The sequence below is a fragment of the Bidens hawaiensis genome, unplaced genomic scaffold, assembly GCF_021521415.1.
Source record: "Bidens hawaiensis isolate Kalapana, Puna unplaced genomic scaffold, B.hawaiensis_p1.1 tig00005498_1, whole genome shotgun sequence".
Taxonomy (NCBI): Eukaryota; Viridiplantae; Streptophyta; class Magnoliopsida; order Asterales; family Asteraceae; genus Bidens; species Bidens hawaiensis.
In genome coordinates this window covers 96,789-119,143 of record NW_027491353.1, presented here as the reverse complement: position 1 = coordinate 119,143, position 22,355 = coordinate 96,789, and the positions used below count along the sequence as shown (strand labels likewise).

The following is a 22,355-nucleotide window of genomic DNA, read 5'->3' as shown; positions in this document are numbered from 1 at the left end:
ACTGTGCTATTTTTGACTTAGTCATATTTTCTTTGTCTGTGTTTTTCTGATTTGTTCACCTGTAATCCGTGAAGTTCAGGATTTTTTAATAGTTTACGTTCATTAGAGTAAATTTAATTTGACTTAGGTATTTTTGGATTCTACTTGATATATGTAATAATAATACGTTAGCTCTAGTCGATTGGGGGTGTTACATATAAAGTGGGAGATTTTCAAACACAAAATTTGTTGAAATAAAATATGATCTCTGAAAACTCGTACTCCAAACATAACTAGAGTTGAACCAAATGATAAATGTCTAAAGGATAAACATCTGACTCATTAAGGGCTTGATATGTTCTTCTTGAGGCTATCTTGTTTGCGGCTTCAGTAGAATGATATGCATCCCAGAAGAAATATTTGTTCCTATCGAGACATGGAACTTCAAACGGTAGACATGTAAGAGCACCATTATTCAAGCCCATTCCACAACACGCGCTATTGACCACCCTAAATCCTATATAATCAACAGAGAAGTAAATACGTCGATGCTTATAACGATCATATAATCTAATTAGTTCATCGTGAAATGAGGCTTAAAAATATTGTGAACGATTTTAAAGATAAAAGAAAATGATTTGAATTATTTAATTTAAAGTAGTTTTTGATAACTAAAGTAAAGAAAAAGCTAGTACAAAATTAAGAGTTTATTATATGGCTTGAGGATTAAACTTATTGGATAATGAGTATGATAACTTTTACCAGAAGATGAAGGTTGTTGGATGACTTCCATGCTCATATCATAGAAGTTCAAATAGATAAATTTTGCATTTTGTAGGCTAGTGTTGTTGTTGAGCTCGTCGACGAGTAACTTCAGATAGTGATTGAATAGTTTAACCGCGGTATTAATATGTTCTACACATGTTTTATTTGAAGAGTAACGCGACATCTCATAAGGGGTGCAACCAACTGGACCCAAGCCATTCAAAGCTACCTTCCTTGCGCCATAATTGTACAATTCCTGTGGTGTAATTAAAAGATAGAAAATTTATAAGGTTACTGGTTATTTACTCTATTACAATAATGATGCATTGTAAGGAGGTCAATGCATGTGTGACAGACCATAGCCTTATGATTATGTAAACGTTGCCTTGAAGAGTACTTAGGAAACTCATATTTAAAAGGATAAAATTTTTTAGCTATTTGTGTATCTTGATTTACTAAACACTACCAATATCATCGGTCACAGTAATTTACCTCCCTCATGTTGGCGATGAGAATGGTTAGCGGGCTTATTTATTAGTGAGGAGGCACTCGAATTGAACTCACCAAAATCTGGCTTCTATATTGTTGAATGAGGAGTTTGGTGAATTCCTCAACTGTAAACCTGCTGCTGGTGTCATACACAGATGTTATGAAATAGTTATAAAGGTAATCGTTACTTCCGAATCCTATATGATAGAAGCACTTCTGGAGGTAAGTTGATGTCGATTCAGGCCCTCCTAGAACATCACGGATACTCAACACCGTCAATTTGTGATTCTGAAGTTGCTGATCAAAGGTTATCCTGTCACCCTATAAACCATTACATAATTGGATTAAAGCAAATGATCAAGCATGTGACTGTAAACTAGAAGTTGTCTATGGTTGCAACTATGAGTTGAACCATTATTAGAGTACTAATCAAATTCAAATCACCAGATGGCGGCCTGTTTCGTGTCGAATTCCAGCAGCTGCCGATTTGTAATTTAGTCCAAGTAGTATATTGGATCCATTTGAAAAGGCAAACGGAGGAATGGGACTAGTAAAACCTAAATATTCAGCTGCAAATGCATGGATTATAATGTACCACATTAGTCCAAGAATTAGTAAAAGAAAACAAAAAGGGGGGGGGGGGTTAAGGGGAGCGTATACAATAATATTATTTTTGACCAACGAATTTTACTAAATAGCATTGAATTTTTTTTAATATCAATTTTAGAAAGATGATAAAGAATCTAGCTAAACAAAGAACTGAATGCACACTTGAATTGAATCTGCTACGCCAAAGCACCGGCTATTTAAAATATTTAAAACCAGTTTTTCTACCCAGGCGCGTTGCGCCGGGGCAGCTGGCAAAACCCCAGCGTTAAAACCCGAGCGTTACTACGATGACTTAACACGAATTCGGTCAATACCAGCTGTGTTCGTTACGAGATAGACACTATTGGTAAAATTTGAGCGTTAAAACCCAAAAAAATTAATTCGCCAAATTAACATATAGGAATACAAAAGATTGAAAATGATGTTTATTTGGTTGGCAAATATTGTCGGTGGTAAAATCCAAGCGGTGTCGGTCTCGATCATTGAGGAGGTAACTTGCCACGAATTTGGTTGGTTTTGATTACGTACGTTACGATACCGGAACTAAAAAATGAAAAAATATTAAAAAATAGAGGTGAACCAACAACCAAATTTTATTTATTTATTATTATTATTTTTTTTTTTTTGGGGGGGAGGGGGGTCGGTAGGTAAACTTGCGCATTGGTAAAACCCGAGCGTTGTCAGTCATGGGCTTTAAATAAGATCGCGAGTCTGTGCGAACTCGGTCTGTTTCTTTCAGGTTCGCTATGGTAGCGAAGCTAAAACAAAAAAAATTGACGTTTGGTCGGTTTCCGTTACATTTATTATGGTTATTGAACTAAAAAATAAAAAACAAATAAAAAAGCAAAACTCACCGACCAATACGGTGCCGCCAAGTGGCCCAATAAGCCATTTGCGGCACCAAAGTTTCTATTTATATATATTAGTAATTGTTGAAAATGAGTTAGCGGGATATTGGCAATCAAAAGAGAATTTAGGTGTGCTAAGTAAAAAATATAGTGTATAAGTCACTTATCTAGTTACCCATGAAATCAGCAAAGTTCCGGACATTGCAAAACCTTCCAGAAGAACCGGAGCTGAAATCAATGCCGTGAGGAAGGTAAATGGCTTTGGCAAAGGTAACTAAACGGTTATTATTGCCATTATCAACTAAAGAGTCTCCAAAAATGAAGTAACACGGTACTTGTGGCTTTCCAACTACCCATGTTGGTAAGATAAAACCGTAGAACAGTATGAACATAACAAATTCGCAGTAGGTTGCCATGTGGGAATCTTAATTAGGATTTGGTAGAATGTATGGCAGAACTCCGAAGGAGTAAAATTTATAGTTTTATAGTTGAGCAAACATAAAGAGGGCCAAGAATAATTTTACAGTTTTCTTCATATGTCACGTTGACTATTAATTCAGTTCTATCATTCCAATTTAATACGAGAATTGATGACATGGATCAATGAAAATAATTCCACGAACACAGTTCTATTATTCCAATTCAATTAATATATATTGTTCTTTATTATTCTTTGAGAACTCATTTGTTACCTATTGTCAATAATATATATAGAGGAGAGTTATCATAAAAATAAGTAGTTTTCTAGAAAAACTAGGAATAAATCATAGTTATTGGATCATGTTAATCAATGGTTGAGATTTAAAATTACCAATAACCGACATAGTTTCCTAGAATTACTCTTTCATCATTATAAACGACATAGTTTTCTAGAATTGTTCCTTCACCATCATTTGTAATGCCAAGTGTAAAATATTTATTGGTTCTTACCATCCTTATGAAACTCCTTATTCTTATTTGAACCATTTTCTATATATATATATATATATGTGTGTGTGTGTGTGTGTGTGTGTGTGTGTGTGACAGCTCATTCGTTGTTCGCTTGCATTCTATTTCAATATAAAACCTTAAAAGAAAAAGATCTCATTTGTAAATTATGTTTGCTATTTATGGTCATTCCGTTATTAATATTACTTTTATAATTAGTTAGTTTTATAATCCGTAAATAACCAAAATTCTATTACAAGCACGTATGTATGCCATGAGGTTAGAAGATCACGTAGAATTTGTGCACCGATACTAGTAAAATGATCATATTCATAACGAACGTGTGACACTGCATGACATTACCATCCAGCAACTTAAAAGGTAAATTGCCGTGGATGAACTTAAGAATCTCGTAACTGTTTTTTATGGAAACAAGAATTATTAAAAGCCAAAACTGCTTATTTAAGTTGATTTTCTAAACGTTTATATGAACATTTAGGTCATTTTTATGCAACGTTTTAAGTCTATTGTAATTGTGTTTAATTTAAATATATAAACCAGGATCAAGAGCCGTGAGCGTATGTTTCTTACATCAACAACCTTTTTAAACGGCAAATGTTACATAAAAGGCTTGCACCATGAGGGTTAGTTAACAATGGTTCCTATATCGACAACTAGAATAGGTAAAATATATATATATAAAAAAGCTTTATTAATTAGCATGTATGGTTACATTAACGCAATCATTGCGTTACGTATATTCTAATAACTTTAGAAGCCTTTTTTGAATAAACTAATCTGAAATGCAAATAGTAGAATGATATATGTGTGTGCTGAAAGTCCAAGAGAATATGATAGGTAAGTTATGAAAGTTGTATAGAATGAGCATTTTCAATATGAAGGCATGTTATATAAAAGGAAGAAAATTGTATGAGTGGTGCAGCAACAAAGAAAAGGATAATAAAGCAAAAGGAATTAAGGAGAGCCACCCAACAACTTGAAGAAGAAAAATCATGAAAAATAGCCTTAGAATACCAAATCAGTGTTCTACATTGCTTCAACATTTTTTTACGATAGAAACTAACAGGGTTAGTACAGAACTCAAAAGTTCTTCGGTTTGTAGATGTTAGGGGTGTAGGTGTGTTAATTTCAAAAGTGGAATTGCAAAGTAATCTTTCTGTTGACCACACAAGTGAAAAAAAAAAAAGCATAATTCAAGCTTACTAAATAAGACATGGCAATGGCTGCGGTTGTGGTGGCGATTGCGACATTTGTCAAACTCAGTTTAATATTTGTATTTGTTTCATGTACATGTTTTATATTCGGATTCTTGTAATATAATAAAACTATGAATTTTATTTGACCATGTCAATATATGTTGCTCGTAATTAAGTTACTCGTGAACGAATATTAAGTTGCATTTTTAGCCCAGGACATAATTTAGTATGCCTAACCAAGCTTTTTACAACTTTAAAACATCGAACCAAACTCTAAGACCAGATTGCAAATATCCAAAACTCTTTTTATTTTTCCTCCCCTCTTCCTGTCGCCCCCCCCCCCCCCCCTCCCCACCCCCAAATTTTTTGTTTGCTTCAGTTTGACCCATAATTCACACCATTTGATTGATTCTTAACTAACACGACATCATAGATATGGTAAACATCGAGTAATTGATAGCTAATACAATTGATTCGACTGAAATTGACCTTGTTACCGTATGAATACTAGTCCAAAATCCAATTCACGAGCACTTCACAATCCTCACACCCTCACGAAGCAAACCCAAACTAAATTGCATATTTTTAACTGTCTAGAAGCACTTTTGAATTCACATTTTTGGCCGAAACCCTAACTCGCCGTCCACCTTAAATTAATGATTTTGTTGAACCTGTTAAACTACCAGTATACTCTGCTACGTCAGATCATGATGACGAGAATATTGAGTTTGATTCGGAGAGTAAGAGGAAGTTATTAGCTGATCCTCGTGAAATGTTGGAATTAAGGAATCAGAGGAAACGAAATAAGACTTATAATTAGATTGATATGTCTTTTGAGCCTGATCCAGTAAAACCTAAGAAGACGAAAGGTTTAAGGATAAAACACATTGTAAAGCGTGCTAGTACTTCATTTCACTTGGTGGACGAATCTGAAGTTGAGGGAGGAGAATGTAACAGAACCCGAAGTGGTTGCTGGTAAGTTTGTGTCTGAGTTAGAGGTTGATGAACATGTTGTTGATTTGGGTCGTGATGGTAACATTCTGTAGACACCTGAAGTAAAGGTTAGTCATACATCTCAGAGGAAGAGAACTCCTAAGGTTACACCAAAGGTTACCCCGAAAGTTACTCCGAGATGTACTCCACAAGGTCAATCTTTTGGTAGTATTCCTGATTTCAGTCAGGTCGCGTTCTTGGATGGTCCGACTAATGGAGAATTTGACTTGTTGAAAAATAAAGTTGAGGATCAAGACGTTCGGATTGAAAGTCTTACTGAAGAGAATACTCAATTGAGGAAAGAGAATGTGGAAATTAAGAAAAAGCTGGAGGAGAGTGAAATCAAAAGATCATTACAAGCTGATTTGCTGAACCAACTTATGAAGTATTTGTCATAATCAAAGAAACGTTGGGGATAAGACTTTTTTCAGAAGCTAAAAATGCTTATGATACAGTGTTTGAGCATGTATATGGTGGGGTTGTTGGTGTAGATGAATGTTCCTTTCGAATGATGAATGATAGGGAGAAAGCTGAAATTAAGGGTAAAGGTAAGGTAGTTGAAGAGCCGATCGATCTATTCAAAGATACCTTTGTGCATATTGAGCAAGGTGTTGGATCATCTTCTGCAATTGTGCTTGCTACACAGGAACCAGTTGTCACTGAACTTGTGTTGGACATGGTGGTATATGAACCAAAGGTCGATGAACCTTTGATTGTGGAACCTTTGACTGTAGGGTCGTTAGTTGTTGCACCATTGGTTTCTGAACCATTGGGTGAGGAATGTAACAACTCGGGTTTTTTAATTTATATTTTTATTAAATACCCGACTCGATTCAATGTTCGGGTTATTTTATTTAAAAGTATCGTGTTTATCGAATTAGATTGACTATTTTATTAATTTTTAATTATTTATAAATATATCTTTAAAGCTTTTACACTTTTAGCCCATACTATATAGTTTATCCTCATTTGTGTCTATACTTAAACCCCAGGGTCTAATCTGTAAATATTATTATAACCCAGATCATCAACCTGGATACCCGTTTACCAAAACCGGCCTGTATTCGAATTCCATGAACCCGTAATCAATCAATCAAACAAGCAATTAACTGTCTAAAATCGTTTGTAACCAACTTTTGATTTGAGAAATCAATTTCGTGCATGATTTACGGCCTCACCGTTAATGTAATTGAATTAATTAGACCCTGTTGACTCATTCTTCCTTGTTTAGACCTAGCCGAAAAACCCTAATCCCGTTTCCTATATAAACGAGCATAATATCGCAATTAAAATCGCACCTACCATCTCCTCTCCATCGCGGATACTAACCCTATACTTAATTATATTAGTTTTGTCGTTTACCTGCCCGTCCATCATTCTTCATCGCCGACCACTGTTGCGCTTCGTTTCACTACCTCCGATCATCGAATGAGGTAAATAAACATATGGTTTTTGTCGCGTTTTCTTGCTGATCATAAGCCCTAACATCAATTGAATTAATATTAACGGATTGAACGAGATCAGTTTCTAGGGTTTGTTTAATCAAGTTTGTTCATATGTCGTTGTGTATTTAATTAAGAGAAACCAGTTTGCTTTGCAAGTGCTGGTTAGCTCAACTGGTTAAGACATCTAAATCCCGGGGTGGAGGTCGTGGGTTCGACCCCTTCACCCGTGGTTTTTAGTATTTTAATGTTATTTTTTTTAAACCTTTAATAATCATATTATTAATAATAATAATTACTTAAAGTTCTTTTTATGAAAACTGACTCTATAATACATGTTTTTCTCACGTTTTCATCATATATGTATATGCAAGCATATATGTATATATATAAATACTTAACACTAATATTTTGGTATGTAAATCAAGTAAAATATATACATATAAATGTATTTCTAAAACTAATAGTAATATTGTTAAGGTGTGTTTTACCTATATAAACCAAACTAATAATTTTATATAACCACTATAAGTATATGATAAAGGGATATGTTTTTATATAATAAATCTTTATACATATTATTATATTAAAGAAATATAATATTAACGTAATAATAACTATACTTATCGAGCCCTCCTATCTGATCTATTTCATTTACTTAGTATCTTCGTATTCTATTTTCTTTATTAGGCTTTATCGTCAACGTGTGATTTCCGCGATTCATCAATCTTAATAGTTCCCTTTTCACTTTTGTTCTTCTATCGAGGTGAGTACCACATTCCCCTCCATTTTACTCGTTTTTCATACTGTTTTGGGGATATATGCATAACTTAATATATTTTCACACTTTATCTATACACAAAAATGCAATTGTTGTCTTATGTGTTAACTAATCTCATGCCATACTTGCTATATGTTTATGTGCTCAATGTGAACCGCATTCGAAGAGGTCCATCATAATCTCATAAAATAGTATGATCATACGCTAGTCGTTATAGCCTTGTGCTTTTCGACATCTCATTTTATTTGCTCATTGGTTGATTTGTTAATCTTATTTGACTCGTTGCAGCTACGTATTTTATTATATATTGTATGTATAACTGAACTGGTGTGTTGCTCACTCAACCTCATGTTGACAAACTATATTATTTTCAACGCATATGCAGGTCACCGTTTGATGTGAAGTGTGGACTTAGAAGAATTGTTTAAGGACTTATGCTAGAAGAGTTTATTTTGAGACTTTAAATGTGCATTTGAATTATTTGATGTTTTGTTTACTTGGATTTCTTTTTGTAATGAATAATGGTGTTATTTGAATTAAATAAATAGATATTTGAATTTTAAATATTCGCATGATAGTAACCTTACGAGCTGTGACAATCAGTCCACGCCCCGGCATTTTCGTCGTAGGTTGGGGTGTGACAAGGAAGAAAACGAGGAAGACGAGGATGTAGAAGGTAAGAATGAATTTTCTTAGGCGATGACTATGATGACTTGGATGATGATGACGATGATAATGCTGGTGGAGGAACTGGAGTATTAATTAGTTCCAAAGGCTGTAAAATTCAGGTTGATAAAGCTCGTGAAAGTCGTACTTCTGAAGATCAACCACAACATGGAATATATGGAAGTGTATAATGTTGTGTAACAACCCAGCTACCACCGCACCATAATATTGTCCGCTTTGGTCGGGACGTACCACAATCGCCTCACGGATTTGCTTTTGGTTGCTCAGGCGGTCACCCATCCTCATACTACTCCCACCTGAGCACGCTTAATTGTGGAATTCTCCTCTCATCCACTACCATTAATCACCCAAAGCGCGTTATCATGGGGAAGGTATCTACATCCTAATAAAGAAGGCTTAGTTCTCCTTCCCAACCGATGTGGGATGTCACAATCCACTCTCTTTAGGGGTCCAGCGTCCTTGTGGGACCTAGCACCATCGGTCCAGCCCTGGCTTTGATAGCTCCTTTAGCAACCCAGCTACCACAACACCATAATATTGTTCGCTTTGGCCAAGACGTACCACCATCGCCTCACGGATTTGCTTTTGGTTGCCCAGGTGGTCACCCATCCTCATACTACTCCCACCTGAGCACGCTTAACTATGGAATTTTCCTCTCATCCACTACCATTAAGCGCCCAAAACGCGCTACGAAGGGGAAGATACCCACCTCCTAATAAAGAAGGCTTAGTTCTCATTCCCAACCAATGTGGGAAGTCACATTACCCGACTCATCTCCATTATCACCACCAGGAGCTACTCATGCTCCAACAATTGGAGCAGTTGCAAAAACAACTTGTTGGACGAGTGTTCCAACTGTAGTTACATCACTGCTAGCAATAGCAGCTTTTGCACCACTGGCAGCAACACCACCAACACCGCTCTTGTTACCAAGAGTATGAGCATATGACACAATATTTTCAAGAGAGGTGCGCTTCTTCTGACCTTTCACGTTTTCTGCATCAGCATCTTGTTCCCAAAACTTGAAAGTAGAAAGCAGCCTTAACTTCAAGTCTTCCACATCGTCATCGCTAACTTGCAGAACTTCTGTAGCCCCCAAGTATCGATTGACCAAGACCTCATTGATAAAGTCTTGATGGTTGTTTTGACGTCTTTGCCTTTTTATCTCAACCTGTAAACGGTCAATTTCGGCTCTAAGTTCGTAGTTATCAACACCACTCCTTGACAATGAAGGTACGCTTTCCAACAACCCAACTCGAGACTCCAATCTCTTATATTCTAGCAGAGTGGAATCAATCCCAGATCTCAACTTCTTTCTCAAATTTTCGGCAAGGTTCGAGAAGGATGGAAAGTTTCTATCCTAGTGTGACACCCGAGATTCCAGTCTAACATTAACATCATGTCTTTCGGCTCTCTTAAGAGCTTCTTGCAAAATTAACTGTTGCTGACTGTCAAATCGGTGTTAGAGGCTCTAGATCCATTGCCTCTGGATCTCAGTTATAGCTCTATCTAGTTCCATAGCTTGGCCACTCGGGCAGCCAACTCATCTCTTTCCTTCACCACCTTCTCATTCACCTTCTGCTGATCCTTGACGAACTTGATCATAAGATGTTTCCGCTTAACCCTTAATTCATGAGAGACCTCCAGTGCCTTAATCCTATCAAGGATAGGATTTTGGAAAACTGCAGGTTGCCTTGACATTCCTTGGGAAATAGGTCTAGGGGTGGGGATAGTTGAATGTGTGGGCATAGTGATGGTTTGGGTTGTGAGAGTTGAGGGATTTACTATAGGTAAGTTAGTGGTTTGGGTTTGTGTGGTTGTGGATGTGGGCATGGCTCGGGTTGTGGGTATGGGCATGGCTTGGGTTGTGGGTGAGGATAGGAAAGTAGAATCCCAGTATGAGGGATGTTTGATAGGTGAGGTTAAGGAAAATGTTGAGGATCCTAAGCCTTGGGTAGATGGGGGAGAGGATATGGTCAGGGTTGGTTGTGTAGTGGTTATAGGTGTAGTGTTGAATAAGGGATGGAATGGCATTGAGGTTGTTTCAGTTATGTTAGGTAATATGTATCCTTGGATGGGTTGGTCACTATGTGAAGGTGAGAGTTCGGGAGGGGTTATGGTTCATCCTGTATATTTAAAAGAATAGATTTTGTCTTGATCTTGGTCTTGGTTTTGGCTTTGGATTTTGTTTTTAGAACCTTAACTGCTTCTCTTTCATTGTAACTAGGGTTCAGGTTAAGGCCTCGGTTGTTTCTATGTAGGGATTGGGTTGAGGTGTGGTTAGGGTCTCAGTCGGAATGGAAGGTACTGAAGTAAATATTACCTTGAGTGAAGTCGGTATCTTCTAATGAGAACTTCTAGGAGTCAGCTAGCTTCTTTAGTCTCTTAAGTTGCCTTGCGGATTCATCAGCAGCAGCAGAGGTACCATCTGCAGAAGGCTTGCTGGCGGCCTTCCTCTTCATAGCTTCCAGCCTTTGATCATGAAGCTTCTTCATTCTATGCTCCCCCTAGATCTCTGTATCGGTCTATGTGGCTCATCATCACCACCCTCATCACCACTATCACTGTCTTCATCTCCTTCACTTTGAACTTCTTAGTCCTCTGGCTCAGTTTCACCAAACTGACCAAATTTATGACCTGGGGATTCACCTTGATACACGTAACCACTTCTGACCGGTGGTTTCAACATCACCTTGAAGACAGTCAATCTCACCTTTTTGCATGGTATGGCTTAGAAGAAAGTAACTTGCTGCCTTGCTTGTCAAACTTCTTAGGATAAACCGGCCTTGGCACATCAGGCATCATCATGTCAAGCAATAACCGAACAAAACGAGGATACAATGCCCATTTCTTTTTTGACAAAACATTTGGCTGCATGCACTTGAGGAACCATTTGGAGTAATTCACTGAGTTTGTTTAGTAAGAGCAACCATAACCGCAACCCATTCAAGCTTGATTTTTTCGAGGCCATCTTTTTGATTGGAGAAATAATATGCCGTAATATGGAAAAGAAATTTCCAGTAATGTGGCAAGTGTCTCTTTTTTCATATAGTCTCGGTAGTATCATAGCCAATATCACTCACATATTCCTCCAGATCCTCTTTTTGAATCTTGTCAAACTAGTGATCAACAACATCCTTGTTGTTTTGGGCACTTCTTATTTGTTCATCCCTCACATCTAACTTTCTACTAGCTACTTGACTGATAATAACATCTCCATCATTGAATGTCTTGGTGTTGATCCAAAATTCCTTAACCCAGCAACTATGTATGTCTAGGTTAGCAGAGATGGCATGCATTAGAGGGAATTCCCTAAATCCCTTTATCATCAAAGTGAATACTTTATGCCTTTTCTTTCTTGGCAGATCCAATGGACAGTACATGTTGCGTTGTTGTATAGACATATAGAACAAACCATTAGGACTGTAAAAGAGAAAAGAATATGTACAAAATCTGTTAAAAAATTATACAAGTTAAAACAAATCGACTCAAAAGGAATCAACTCGAATTAGGTGTGAAAAACAAATCTTATCTATTAACAGGTAAAAAACAAGACTTAACAAACAAAATGGGCTCTACATAATCGACGTGTGGATTTAAATGTTGGACTCCGCAAAAGCCGGAGCTTCATGTTTCTCGTGTCAAGATAGATCCAGAAACTGGGGAGTTTGTCAAGACATTGAGACATTCGAGGCCATATACTTTGAAGGTGATACCTTTATACCCGATGGAACAGAATTTCCATGAGTATTTTTTATGGTGATATTATGATGAATCAACAGGTGAAGCGGTTAAAAATTTGGACAGAGGGGGTGAAGAAGTACGATGTGATTACTGTCCATGATCCGATGTGGTTGATTAACTGTTCGGAGAAAGATATCGAGGTTCTTCAAGCCAACAAGATTTAAGTTTACAGTGATAGAGGCGAAGAACATGCTCAATAATACCAGCGGGTCGTTAATGTTTGTTATGTTAACAAGGTACATTCTAGTAGAGTATGGGAGACAAATTGGATTAGTGTTGGAAAGGAAGAAGACAAAAAAGAGGCAGAGCTCGAAGCTGAACGTAAAGACATATTGATTAGAGCTTCTTGGAACATGTTTAGTTATATGCTTGTTGGTGTTTTAAGACCTAAGCCTTAGGGAGTTTTAACCATACCCTCGTTTGAAGAAGCACGTAAAGAGTACATAGCAAGAGTGTTTGGGATGAAAGAGTGAAGATAAAGATCTAGCAATTTTCAAGGGGAGTTTGTTAGAACATAATGTCTAGTACTAGGATCTTGTATTTCGTATATATTTAAGTTTTGGAAATAGGATTTAAGTGTAAAATGAAGTATATAAACATATACAGGCGTATATGTCTCAACACTATATATAGTGTTTATATCCGTTAATTCCTTAGCAATTTTCAGTTTTCGCATTGTACTTAGTGTCAAATTCTTTGTACTGGTTGAATTTTTATGATATAAAAGCCTAACGTTAATGTACTACTTGTGTTTCTCATCTCGTATTGAATTCTGCATCTTACATTAAAGAGTAGATATAATTCAAGTCGATCCTAATCGTCTACATGTCTTTTCAATTCTTTTGTTTTCTTCACTACAATTCACTTATTGTGTTCAAATGCTATTTTTCAAATTAACGATCGTTTATGCTTTATATACTCATACTCATAGTGGGAGGGTCTGAGAGGATGTACCCACGCCTCTTATTAAACCGGCCTTGTGCCGAATAGAACAGAGGTCCTCATTATCCTCAATATATTTGTCTTATTCCAAATAGAACGAGACTTTTATTTATTTGTTTTGCATTACTTTTATGTATGGTAGGATTACATATGAATTGTCGTTTATATAAAACTTACGAAAACTCAACATTCGTGTTAACTCGTTATTTATTTTAACCATGCCACATGTTAAATGTGTGAAGATTGGCATATGAAGCATGACTAGCAGACCTTAGGATATTAGCAAATAAACATTTATCATTCATGTATTTGTTTGAACTAGTATGTGTACTTGGATTTGAATTTTAATTTATAAATAAATTATATTGTCATATTTAATATATTGTCATTGTGCTTTGTGCAATCAGTGTTACATCCCAACGTTTAATTCGCAGTCGGTCGATGTATGACAACCATAATGGCGGTGACAGTGGCGCTGGTCAGTTGGCGTGGTGGTGGCAGTGGAAGTAGTGACGATGGTTGGTGACAATGGTGGTAACGATGACGATGATGGTGGTTAGGGTGGTGGTGAAAAAGGTGGTGGTGGTCAAGCGACGACGACGATGATATATGCAGACGGTGGCTGTGGCGGCTATGGTAAGGGAGACGTTGATGGTGTTGGTGGGCAGTGGGGATTGTGGTAGTGATGGTGGGGTGGCTGGGACGATGGTGGTGGCAACAATGGTGGTCAGGTGATGGTGTCTGCGGCAATGGTGGTTGTGATGTTGAGAAAATAAGGTGAAAGAGGAATGCAATGAAAAAAACATAGAGTGCGAATAAATGGTTTTGATAAAATAATATTCATTGTGTTATCATTGATTCATTTCCACTAACCAACCGAATATCCTTTTTTTTATTCCCTCATAATGATGTATTCAATTTCTCTAGTCATTTTTGTATATCAAACACTACCTTATATGTCTATGGTATTATTTGCATAAACATGTCTGTATGGCCGATGACAACTTGTTATGAACAAATATGTGGCCAAAACAATCCATCAACTAGGGCAGTCACTTTTACCTGAAACTAGAATCCCAACACGAAAAAAACCTATACCCGAACCCGAACTAACCAGACTCAAGGAACCTGAACCCGAGAACCTGAAATGTTTTCTATTTGCTCGTAGCTCCCGTTTGATACCAGATAAAGCAAACCTTGGCTTCCGTCTTCCTTGTGATGGCCTGGAAGGGGGAGACATGTCAAGTATCATCTTGGGATCATGTCTTCTTAGGACTATTCTGGATGTACAATTCAATTTCAGTGGTCATATTCATTTCAGTTGGAAAATGCAGTCAGATGTTTGGGGCATTATAAGCGATCAAGGAGTAGTAACTCATATCACAGGAGGAAACTTTGCACAGAGTTCTATCACTATTAATGGGTGGCTCAGCGATTTCTTATGGGCACAGGCATCCCAGGTAATTCAGTCTTATAATTCTTCATTATCCGCATATGGCCTTTATTTCCTAGGTGACTAACCCGAACCGAAGTAATTCAGGTAGGTTCTCGTGTTTGATTTATAAGATTTGGGTTAACCCGAATAAACTTTTAGTTTTGAAATTAAATATATTTTTATGTATAATAGGCTAAGCAATGTTAGCCACTAAAGTTATCAGAATTTGGCTCTAATCGATTGTTGTCATTCTAACTATTATGGATCGATTGTTTATTAATTTATATTTTATTTTTATTACTAATATCAACCGTATTCGAATAACCAAATCACGCCCTATTGAATACAATTATGGTTCGAGTTAATTTTACTCTTCTTTTGAATTGTTTTATTAAGTTATGTTAGTTTATTATTTGATTAGTTGTGTTACAAACAAAGAAAAATATGTTGTTATAATTGTAGCATTGTAGTTTATAAAATAAAATTTTGGTTTTGTGTTTTTATTTATATGATACTTGAAACCGGTTAACCCAACCCAAAAAAACCCGAGCCCGAATTACCTGAACCCGGAAAACCCGTGAGAGATTTGGGTTGGGTTTCGGGTCAAGATTTAATATTTTGAAAAACCCGAAGAACCCAACCCAAAAAACGAAAAGAACACCCCTACTATCAACACATGGTGGATCCATCAAGACGAAATAGTGTACTACAAACCACACACATGGATAAGAAACCTAACATATAGATGGAAAACGAACCCAAACCCGACGGATAAACCTACCTCTAAAATATTGGGACGAAAATTCAGATACAGGAATAGACATGGAATCAATTCTATTAATTTTTGTGGGTAGCATACGGGTATATATGGTATAGAAAGAATTTGAGGAAGTATTTGTGGCCTACTAAATTTTGTGAGTAACATATACCAAGGGTTGAGTTATTATATAATGCAGGACAAAAATGAGAAGGATATGAAGAATGTGGCCTAAAATAATAATAATAAATTAATAAAAAAATTATAACTTTATTATAAAAAAGCGAAAAAAAAACTAAAATATTTCATCATTCTTCTTTAAAAAAAAGACACAATTTGTAATATATATATATATATATATATATATATATATATATATATATATATATCATTGTGTTTTTTTCGTCATTGTATCTTTTTTCCTTGATATTGTATTATATTACTCAATATTGTGTTATATTTTGTTCGGCATTGTGCAATATTTTACGATATATTGTGTCTTCTTTAATTTATCACTGTGTTTGTTTGCCTATTTTCATTATTATGTCTTTTTTTAACATTGTGTTTTTTTTTCTTTTTAAGGGCGACGGGAAATACATTTAAGGTTTTTTACAATTTCTGTTTTTAATTTATTTTATGAGTTATTATTTATTATAATTGCTTTTAAAGTTTTTTTTATTATGTCACAGATACTTCTTAGACTTTTTATTTTTGTCTCCTTTTATATTTTAACATTTTTTTAAGTATCAAACCATATTACCCAAAACACTCAAGCCGTTGATCAACAAACCACACATGTAAATATTTCTAATTTAATAATGTTTAGTTTTTATATATGTAATTTCTTATGTAATAAAATTATATTAAACAATATATAGTAAAAAAATGTATCAGAAAAACCAACGAGAAGTGTTTAACTAATTGGCATCCTGATACTTGTCAAGCATCGGCGGGATATGGAGCACAGTTTTACAAAAGGATACGAGACAAGGATTATCAACGCCCCGTGAAGGTTAAATCAAATTAAAAAAATATATATTAAAATATTCAAAGGTAAGATATTTTATATTTTACCATTGTATACATTACTGTAACATTCGTTAAAATCGGGTCTCGTTTGTACTCGTTTGTATTCGTTTATGATCCATTTATCATGTAAACCAACCCGTTTTGTAAATCGAAACTTATGATATAATCAAAATGATGGTTTTTTTGATACAATATTGTTTTACACTTGTTGGGTCTTGAAAACATCTTTTTCGGGCCTTAAAATGCGTTAAAATCACTTAAAACGAATTTCGGGGGGCCAAAATGTCATTTTTGAAACTTGTAAAAAAATTCCAGCTCCACCTCGCCGCGCAGTGCGTGCTGCAGCAGACCACCTTGTCCCCTATGTCTCCTTGCTTGTTTTATTGACCAATAAATCCGAGTTTTGCCCACCAAACCTCTTGTTTAACCAAATTAAGCTTGTCCTATAAATACCCAACCCTTTCCCACATAAATCCTTACTCATAAACTCTTTCCTCACTCAAATTCAAGAATCATTTAAGGTTGTTTTTCATGTTTATGTCAAGTTTGACTCCCAAAGTCAAACTAAGTTAGTTCTTTATTTTTTTATTAATTTACTAACTCTTAATTTATACTTGAAGCATATGGCACAACATATATATAATACACCCCTTGTTACCTTTGGTAGTTACTTATCCGGCCCCGGTTGGTCAAGTTTCATGCCTCGTAAGGCAAGGCTACATAGAGGACTTTTGTGGTCTTTGTTATATACTTTCCTCATCTAACCATCTAACTTTATTATTGCTTACTAACCATGATAACTTATACTTATTTTGCTTATTTATCAAGTTCCATGGTTATGTGTTTGAAGAGACTAGCCTCGGTTTAACCATAAATAGCTCCAAACCGTGAACTTTGTTTACTAGTTTTGTTAAATAATTGTTTAAACATGTTTTATGTAGATTTAAACTTCTAAAATCATTTACACAAGTTCTATGGTTATGAGTTTGTAGATTCTAACCTTGGTCTTAACCCGAAACTAGATCTAAACCAAAAACCGAACTTTCGTTTAAAAACTTTATTGTTAACTTTTTAGTTGTAAAACTTAAGTTTCATCATTTATAAGTTATTATACAAGATCTTTGATATTTGGGCATGTGGAAACCATCTATGAACTTATTGTGAGATGGAAACCGAACCAAACCGAACTAAACCGATAGTCACTCGCTTAAGACACACAGGTGTGTTTTTAGCTATCAAGACTTGTATATTTTTTTAATCATACTTTACAAACTGATTTTATATATTTTATTAAAGTACTTGGAATGTTGAATCCAACTTGATCTTATAACAAAGTTTGGACCGACAAAACCGAACACTCGCTTAACGTGCGTTGTTAGTTCTAAAACAATAGAACTACATACTTGGTTAAGTGTTAATATATTTTTATGAGTTATCTCATAACATTTAATATTCTGGAAAGTTGACTTTAGGTTTGACAAATTATCAAGACCCGAACCAACAACCCGAACACTCGATAAAACCCTGTTTTAGTATCTATATTCCAAAGGGACTTGCATTCTTGCATTTTTACTCACCCTGTTACTTAACATAGGTTGAGTAAATATTAAGGTTAGATACTTTAACCCGGTTTTGAGCAAACTTACATTTTTAAAGGGTTATTATTACAAGATTCTTAAATAGTTTCTTTTTAAACCTTAAACTTTAATTGTTTACATTTCTTATCTTTTATTTCAAAGCTTTCCTAAAACAACCTTTCTAATTCAAGGCTTTTATTTTTATTTTAGGCCTTGCTCATTAGACCCGTCCTTCCGTTTACTCGATTTTTTTCGAACCAAGTTTAATACTTGAATGAGAGTACTTTCATACCCAGTTTTCCATCTTTCATTTTGGGGTGACATTTCATACTTATTCAAATTATATGCTTTATACTTGAGTGTTAAACCACAAACGTTATTGTATACTTTACTTAAATAAATGTTCGATTTGGTGCTCTATGCGTACATGCTTATATGTTTATGTGTTTACCGCTTTTGGTTGGCTGAACTATAAATCCTAGACTATTTGGCATCCCCTTATAGAAAGGTGTCGTTAATGTATTCTTATTAACGATAACTATAAATCCTAGACTATTTGGCATCCCCTTATAGCAAGGTGTCGCTAACGTATTTCTATTAGTGAACTCATCTCTTTATCCAAATTATTGCTATTTATTTATTGTTTCGTATACATGATTGCGGCTTTTTCTTATTATATACATATATGCTCAAAACTATGAATTGCTCACCAACATTTGTGTTGATAAACTTTATTTTTATGAAATGTTATAGGTTTGCATTTAGGTTGATATTGGGAGATTGAAGAAAACGTCACAAATACCTTTAGAATATTAGCAAAATGAACAATATATTTATTTGCTATATTTTGTGATGATTACTGTATGAACAAGTATGTTATGTGACGTTATGATTTTGTGAAATTAAATGAGTTGTTAAATATTGTCGTTTTAAATAGTGTCATGCGCTTATGGACAATCCGTCGCATCCCGGCATGTTCTGGCGCCTTTGGTCGGGGTGTGACAACTACCATGGATGGAATTCGTACTTAAGCTTAAACTTAATGTTTTCATTTCATTAACAATATCATAAATACATTTATCAAAACAAGCTTAATAGTCTAACTAATCTTATATCTAAATAGATCTAATGGCTGGTAAGTAGACTTGAATACTTAAGCTTAAGCGGACATCCATATCAATTATTGTTGTAGGCTACTCATACTTGTGTTTATTGTGTGTGTGTGTGTAGAGAGAGAGAGAGATACATAATTTGGAATGTGTTGAATCGTCAAAGTCAATATGATTCTGTGTCAGAAAACTCACACAATTGTAGCTCACTTATTTTAAATTATTATTTATTTTTAATTTTGTTTCATTTATTTTGTTCTTTAAAATTTTTGGGATTTTAAATACTTTACCAGCTTAAAAGGTCAGTGAGTTAATTTTACAAAGTTCAGAAACCTAATGTGTAATTTCCTTTTTTTTTTAAAAAAAACATGGGTTATTTTTTTGAAACTTTGGATCTAAGGATGTGTTTTGAAAACCCCATTTTTCTTTGACCATTTGAACAGAGGGTTTGCTAACGCATCTTACCTTTTTTCAAGATTTATGCAGGTGATAATGAAAAATCATATAAAAAACAAGCCTGTTGGCTTAGAAACAAGAAAGACTAGTGCATTTTAGAGGACAAATGTGAAATACGGTGAAGCATGTAAAAGTTAACGAGAACTCGAAAAGTTGGTGGTTGAACCTGAAGATTATCTGAACATGTCTAAAGATATGTCGAGACGCGAAGGAATGAAACCAGTCGGCTCAAGAAGTCAATAAACAGGGAATTAGATGTCGAGACTCCCGCATCTACTGTTGTCGACCCTTCCATAAAATAAGAAAGCAAATAATGTAGAGAACTAATTCATCAAAAGAATGATCCGAGTCCAAAAAGAGCTTGGAGCCATTGAACTTTGAAACACTATTAGAGTCCGAGATGGCAGATGTTAATGAATGGCTGACCAAGCATGGTAAGAGAAGAAAGCACCAATCTATACAAAAACGTAGAGAGAGATTGTATGGCTAAATATAAGAGGCTTGTGTGTTAGATAATACTTCAATGTAATCTGACGATTTATTTAGCTTTCGTTTAATCATTGTATGGGTACGATGCCCTTTTGGTTGTAACAAGCCCAATTGGGCCATTAATGGAAAACCTAGGAGGCATGGAGCTCCCCTATAAAAGAGACACTATTCTCTAGAGCCTCCTTAGATATATTTGGCAACCTTCTCTATGTAAATCTTCATCTTCATTTCTTTCGGTTTTGCAAAACTGAGATCCGAGTATCTCTAGTGATTTCTGCTCACTATTCTCTAGAGCCTCCGAAACAGGTTGTTAGATTAATTCCGGAACCTACAATAACCTAAAAACTTGGACCGGGAGGCCCAAAGCAACTTGTTATGACCCGATGTGTTGTAGATATATAAAAACAACCTATCTAACACATTGTGAGACCATCAAGACCCAAATAATGTACAGAAAAACACAAATGTATATGAAGCCCAAAAGAGAGATGACAAACGAATCTGAACCTGACGTATATACCAATTAACAAATAAATTGGACGAGTATGGGACTTGGCATGGGATCAGTCTTTAAAATTTCCGTGAGTAGGAGACGAGTATATATATATATATATATATGGTATTAGGTACCGGACCATATTACCAGAAACTTGTATTCCAGTTTACCGATCATACATGTAAATGTTTTCTGTTTTTTTTTCTTTGTTTCTGTCCTCGGTTAATAGAACAATTTCCTAATTCATTTACTTTTAGCTTTTATATTTTTTAACTTCTTTGGTTAATAAAATTATGTATATGAAATTGTAAATTCATATAAAGCATGGTGCCGGATATGAAGCATGGCTATACAAAACAAAAAAACAAAAAAAAATCAAACTCGCAAGTCAAAGTTCTACCAAGTTATAAAGTGAAACGAAAAAGGAAACCTTTTTTGAAACAAAAGTTAAAGATAAAGACAAAGAATGCAACGATTATAAAATCTGACAATCCATCAAAAAATAGTTTCAAGACCGAAGATTGAGAAACCTAAAAGTGTTAAATTAAGGAACAAGTATTTGCTTGGTTGACTAAAGGTTACTTATCTTCAAGTGACACCACATCAGAAAATATTTTTTTTAGTATATAAAATCAAGTTCGGTCACTATGTCGTTGACCGTCCCGAGACAGACATGTCTCGGGAATCGATGATTAATTAGTTGCTTAGTGCATGCAGTGTCAGTCAATGAGGACTACCAATAGTATTTGGTACTTAGATAGTGGTTGCATCCGACATATGATGGGGACGAATCCTTTTTATTAGATGCTAAACCATTCAATGGTGGATTCGAGTCTTTAGTAAGCAACATGGTAGGATATAAATTAAAGAAGGGGAAGGTTTCATATGTTACTTTTTTACTTGAACGTCTACCCGGTTCAGTTGGCTCGACCATAACTTGTCGAGAGTTTCTCAAACTCACCGCATCCAACCGTTTCTCTCAAATGATGAATCCAACATCAACTGGATTTCGGTTTGAATTTACTTAATAGTGTTACCCACTGTGATATTGAATGTTTGAAAAGGTTCACACTAATTACAACTTAGCTGACTTCTTTTCTAAAGCTTTCAATCATAGCCTCCTTGGACATCTTTGGCAACCTTCTCTATCTAAAACTACATCTTTATTTCTTTCGATTTTGAAAACTAAGATCCGAGATCCGAATATCTTTAGTGATTTTCGCTAACCAGTTTTACGGATTGATCTGAAAATTATATATATGAAATTGTAAATGGTAAAAAAAACGTATTTTAAATTAATCGCAATAGGAAGTTTTTGACAAACTAAGCTTAAACTTAAATGAATCCATACGCTTAAACTTATGGGACCGGATATGAAACATGGCTATACAAATGTATGTGCTAGCATGCATGGATTGAATCCGTATACTTAACCTTAAACTTACATTGCTGTTTCCATTTCATTAATAATATATAAATACATTTATCAAAACAATCACAGTAAACACAAATAATCAAACACAATTGCAAAGGTAATAGATACCTACTAAAGTAGTTGGTATAAAGGATCTCAAAACAATATTT

The 22,355-nt window shown here is 35.1% G+C and overlaps 1 protein-coding gene across 1 annotated transcript; it reads right to left on the bottom strand.

Moving 5' to 3' along the window:
- Positions 1-272: 272 nt before the first annotated feature.
- On the bottom strand, positions 273-3,106 carry LOC143629944 (GDSL esterase/lipase At1g29670-like). Its single transcript, XM_077099087.1, has 5 exons — positions 2,866-3,106; positions 1,678-1,802; positions 1,309-1,554; positions 742-1,000; positions 273-496 (listed from the first exon to the last, which is right to left on the bottom strand). The coding sequence occupies exons 1-5, from the start codon at positions 3,104-3,106 to the stop codon at positions 273-275; spliced, it is 1,095 nt and encodes a 364-aa protein (XP_076955202.1).
- Positions 3,107-22,355: the final 19,249 nt, after the last annotated feature.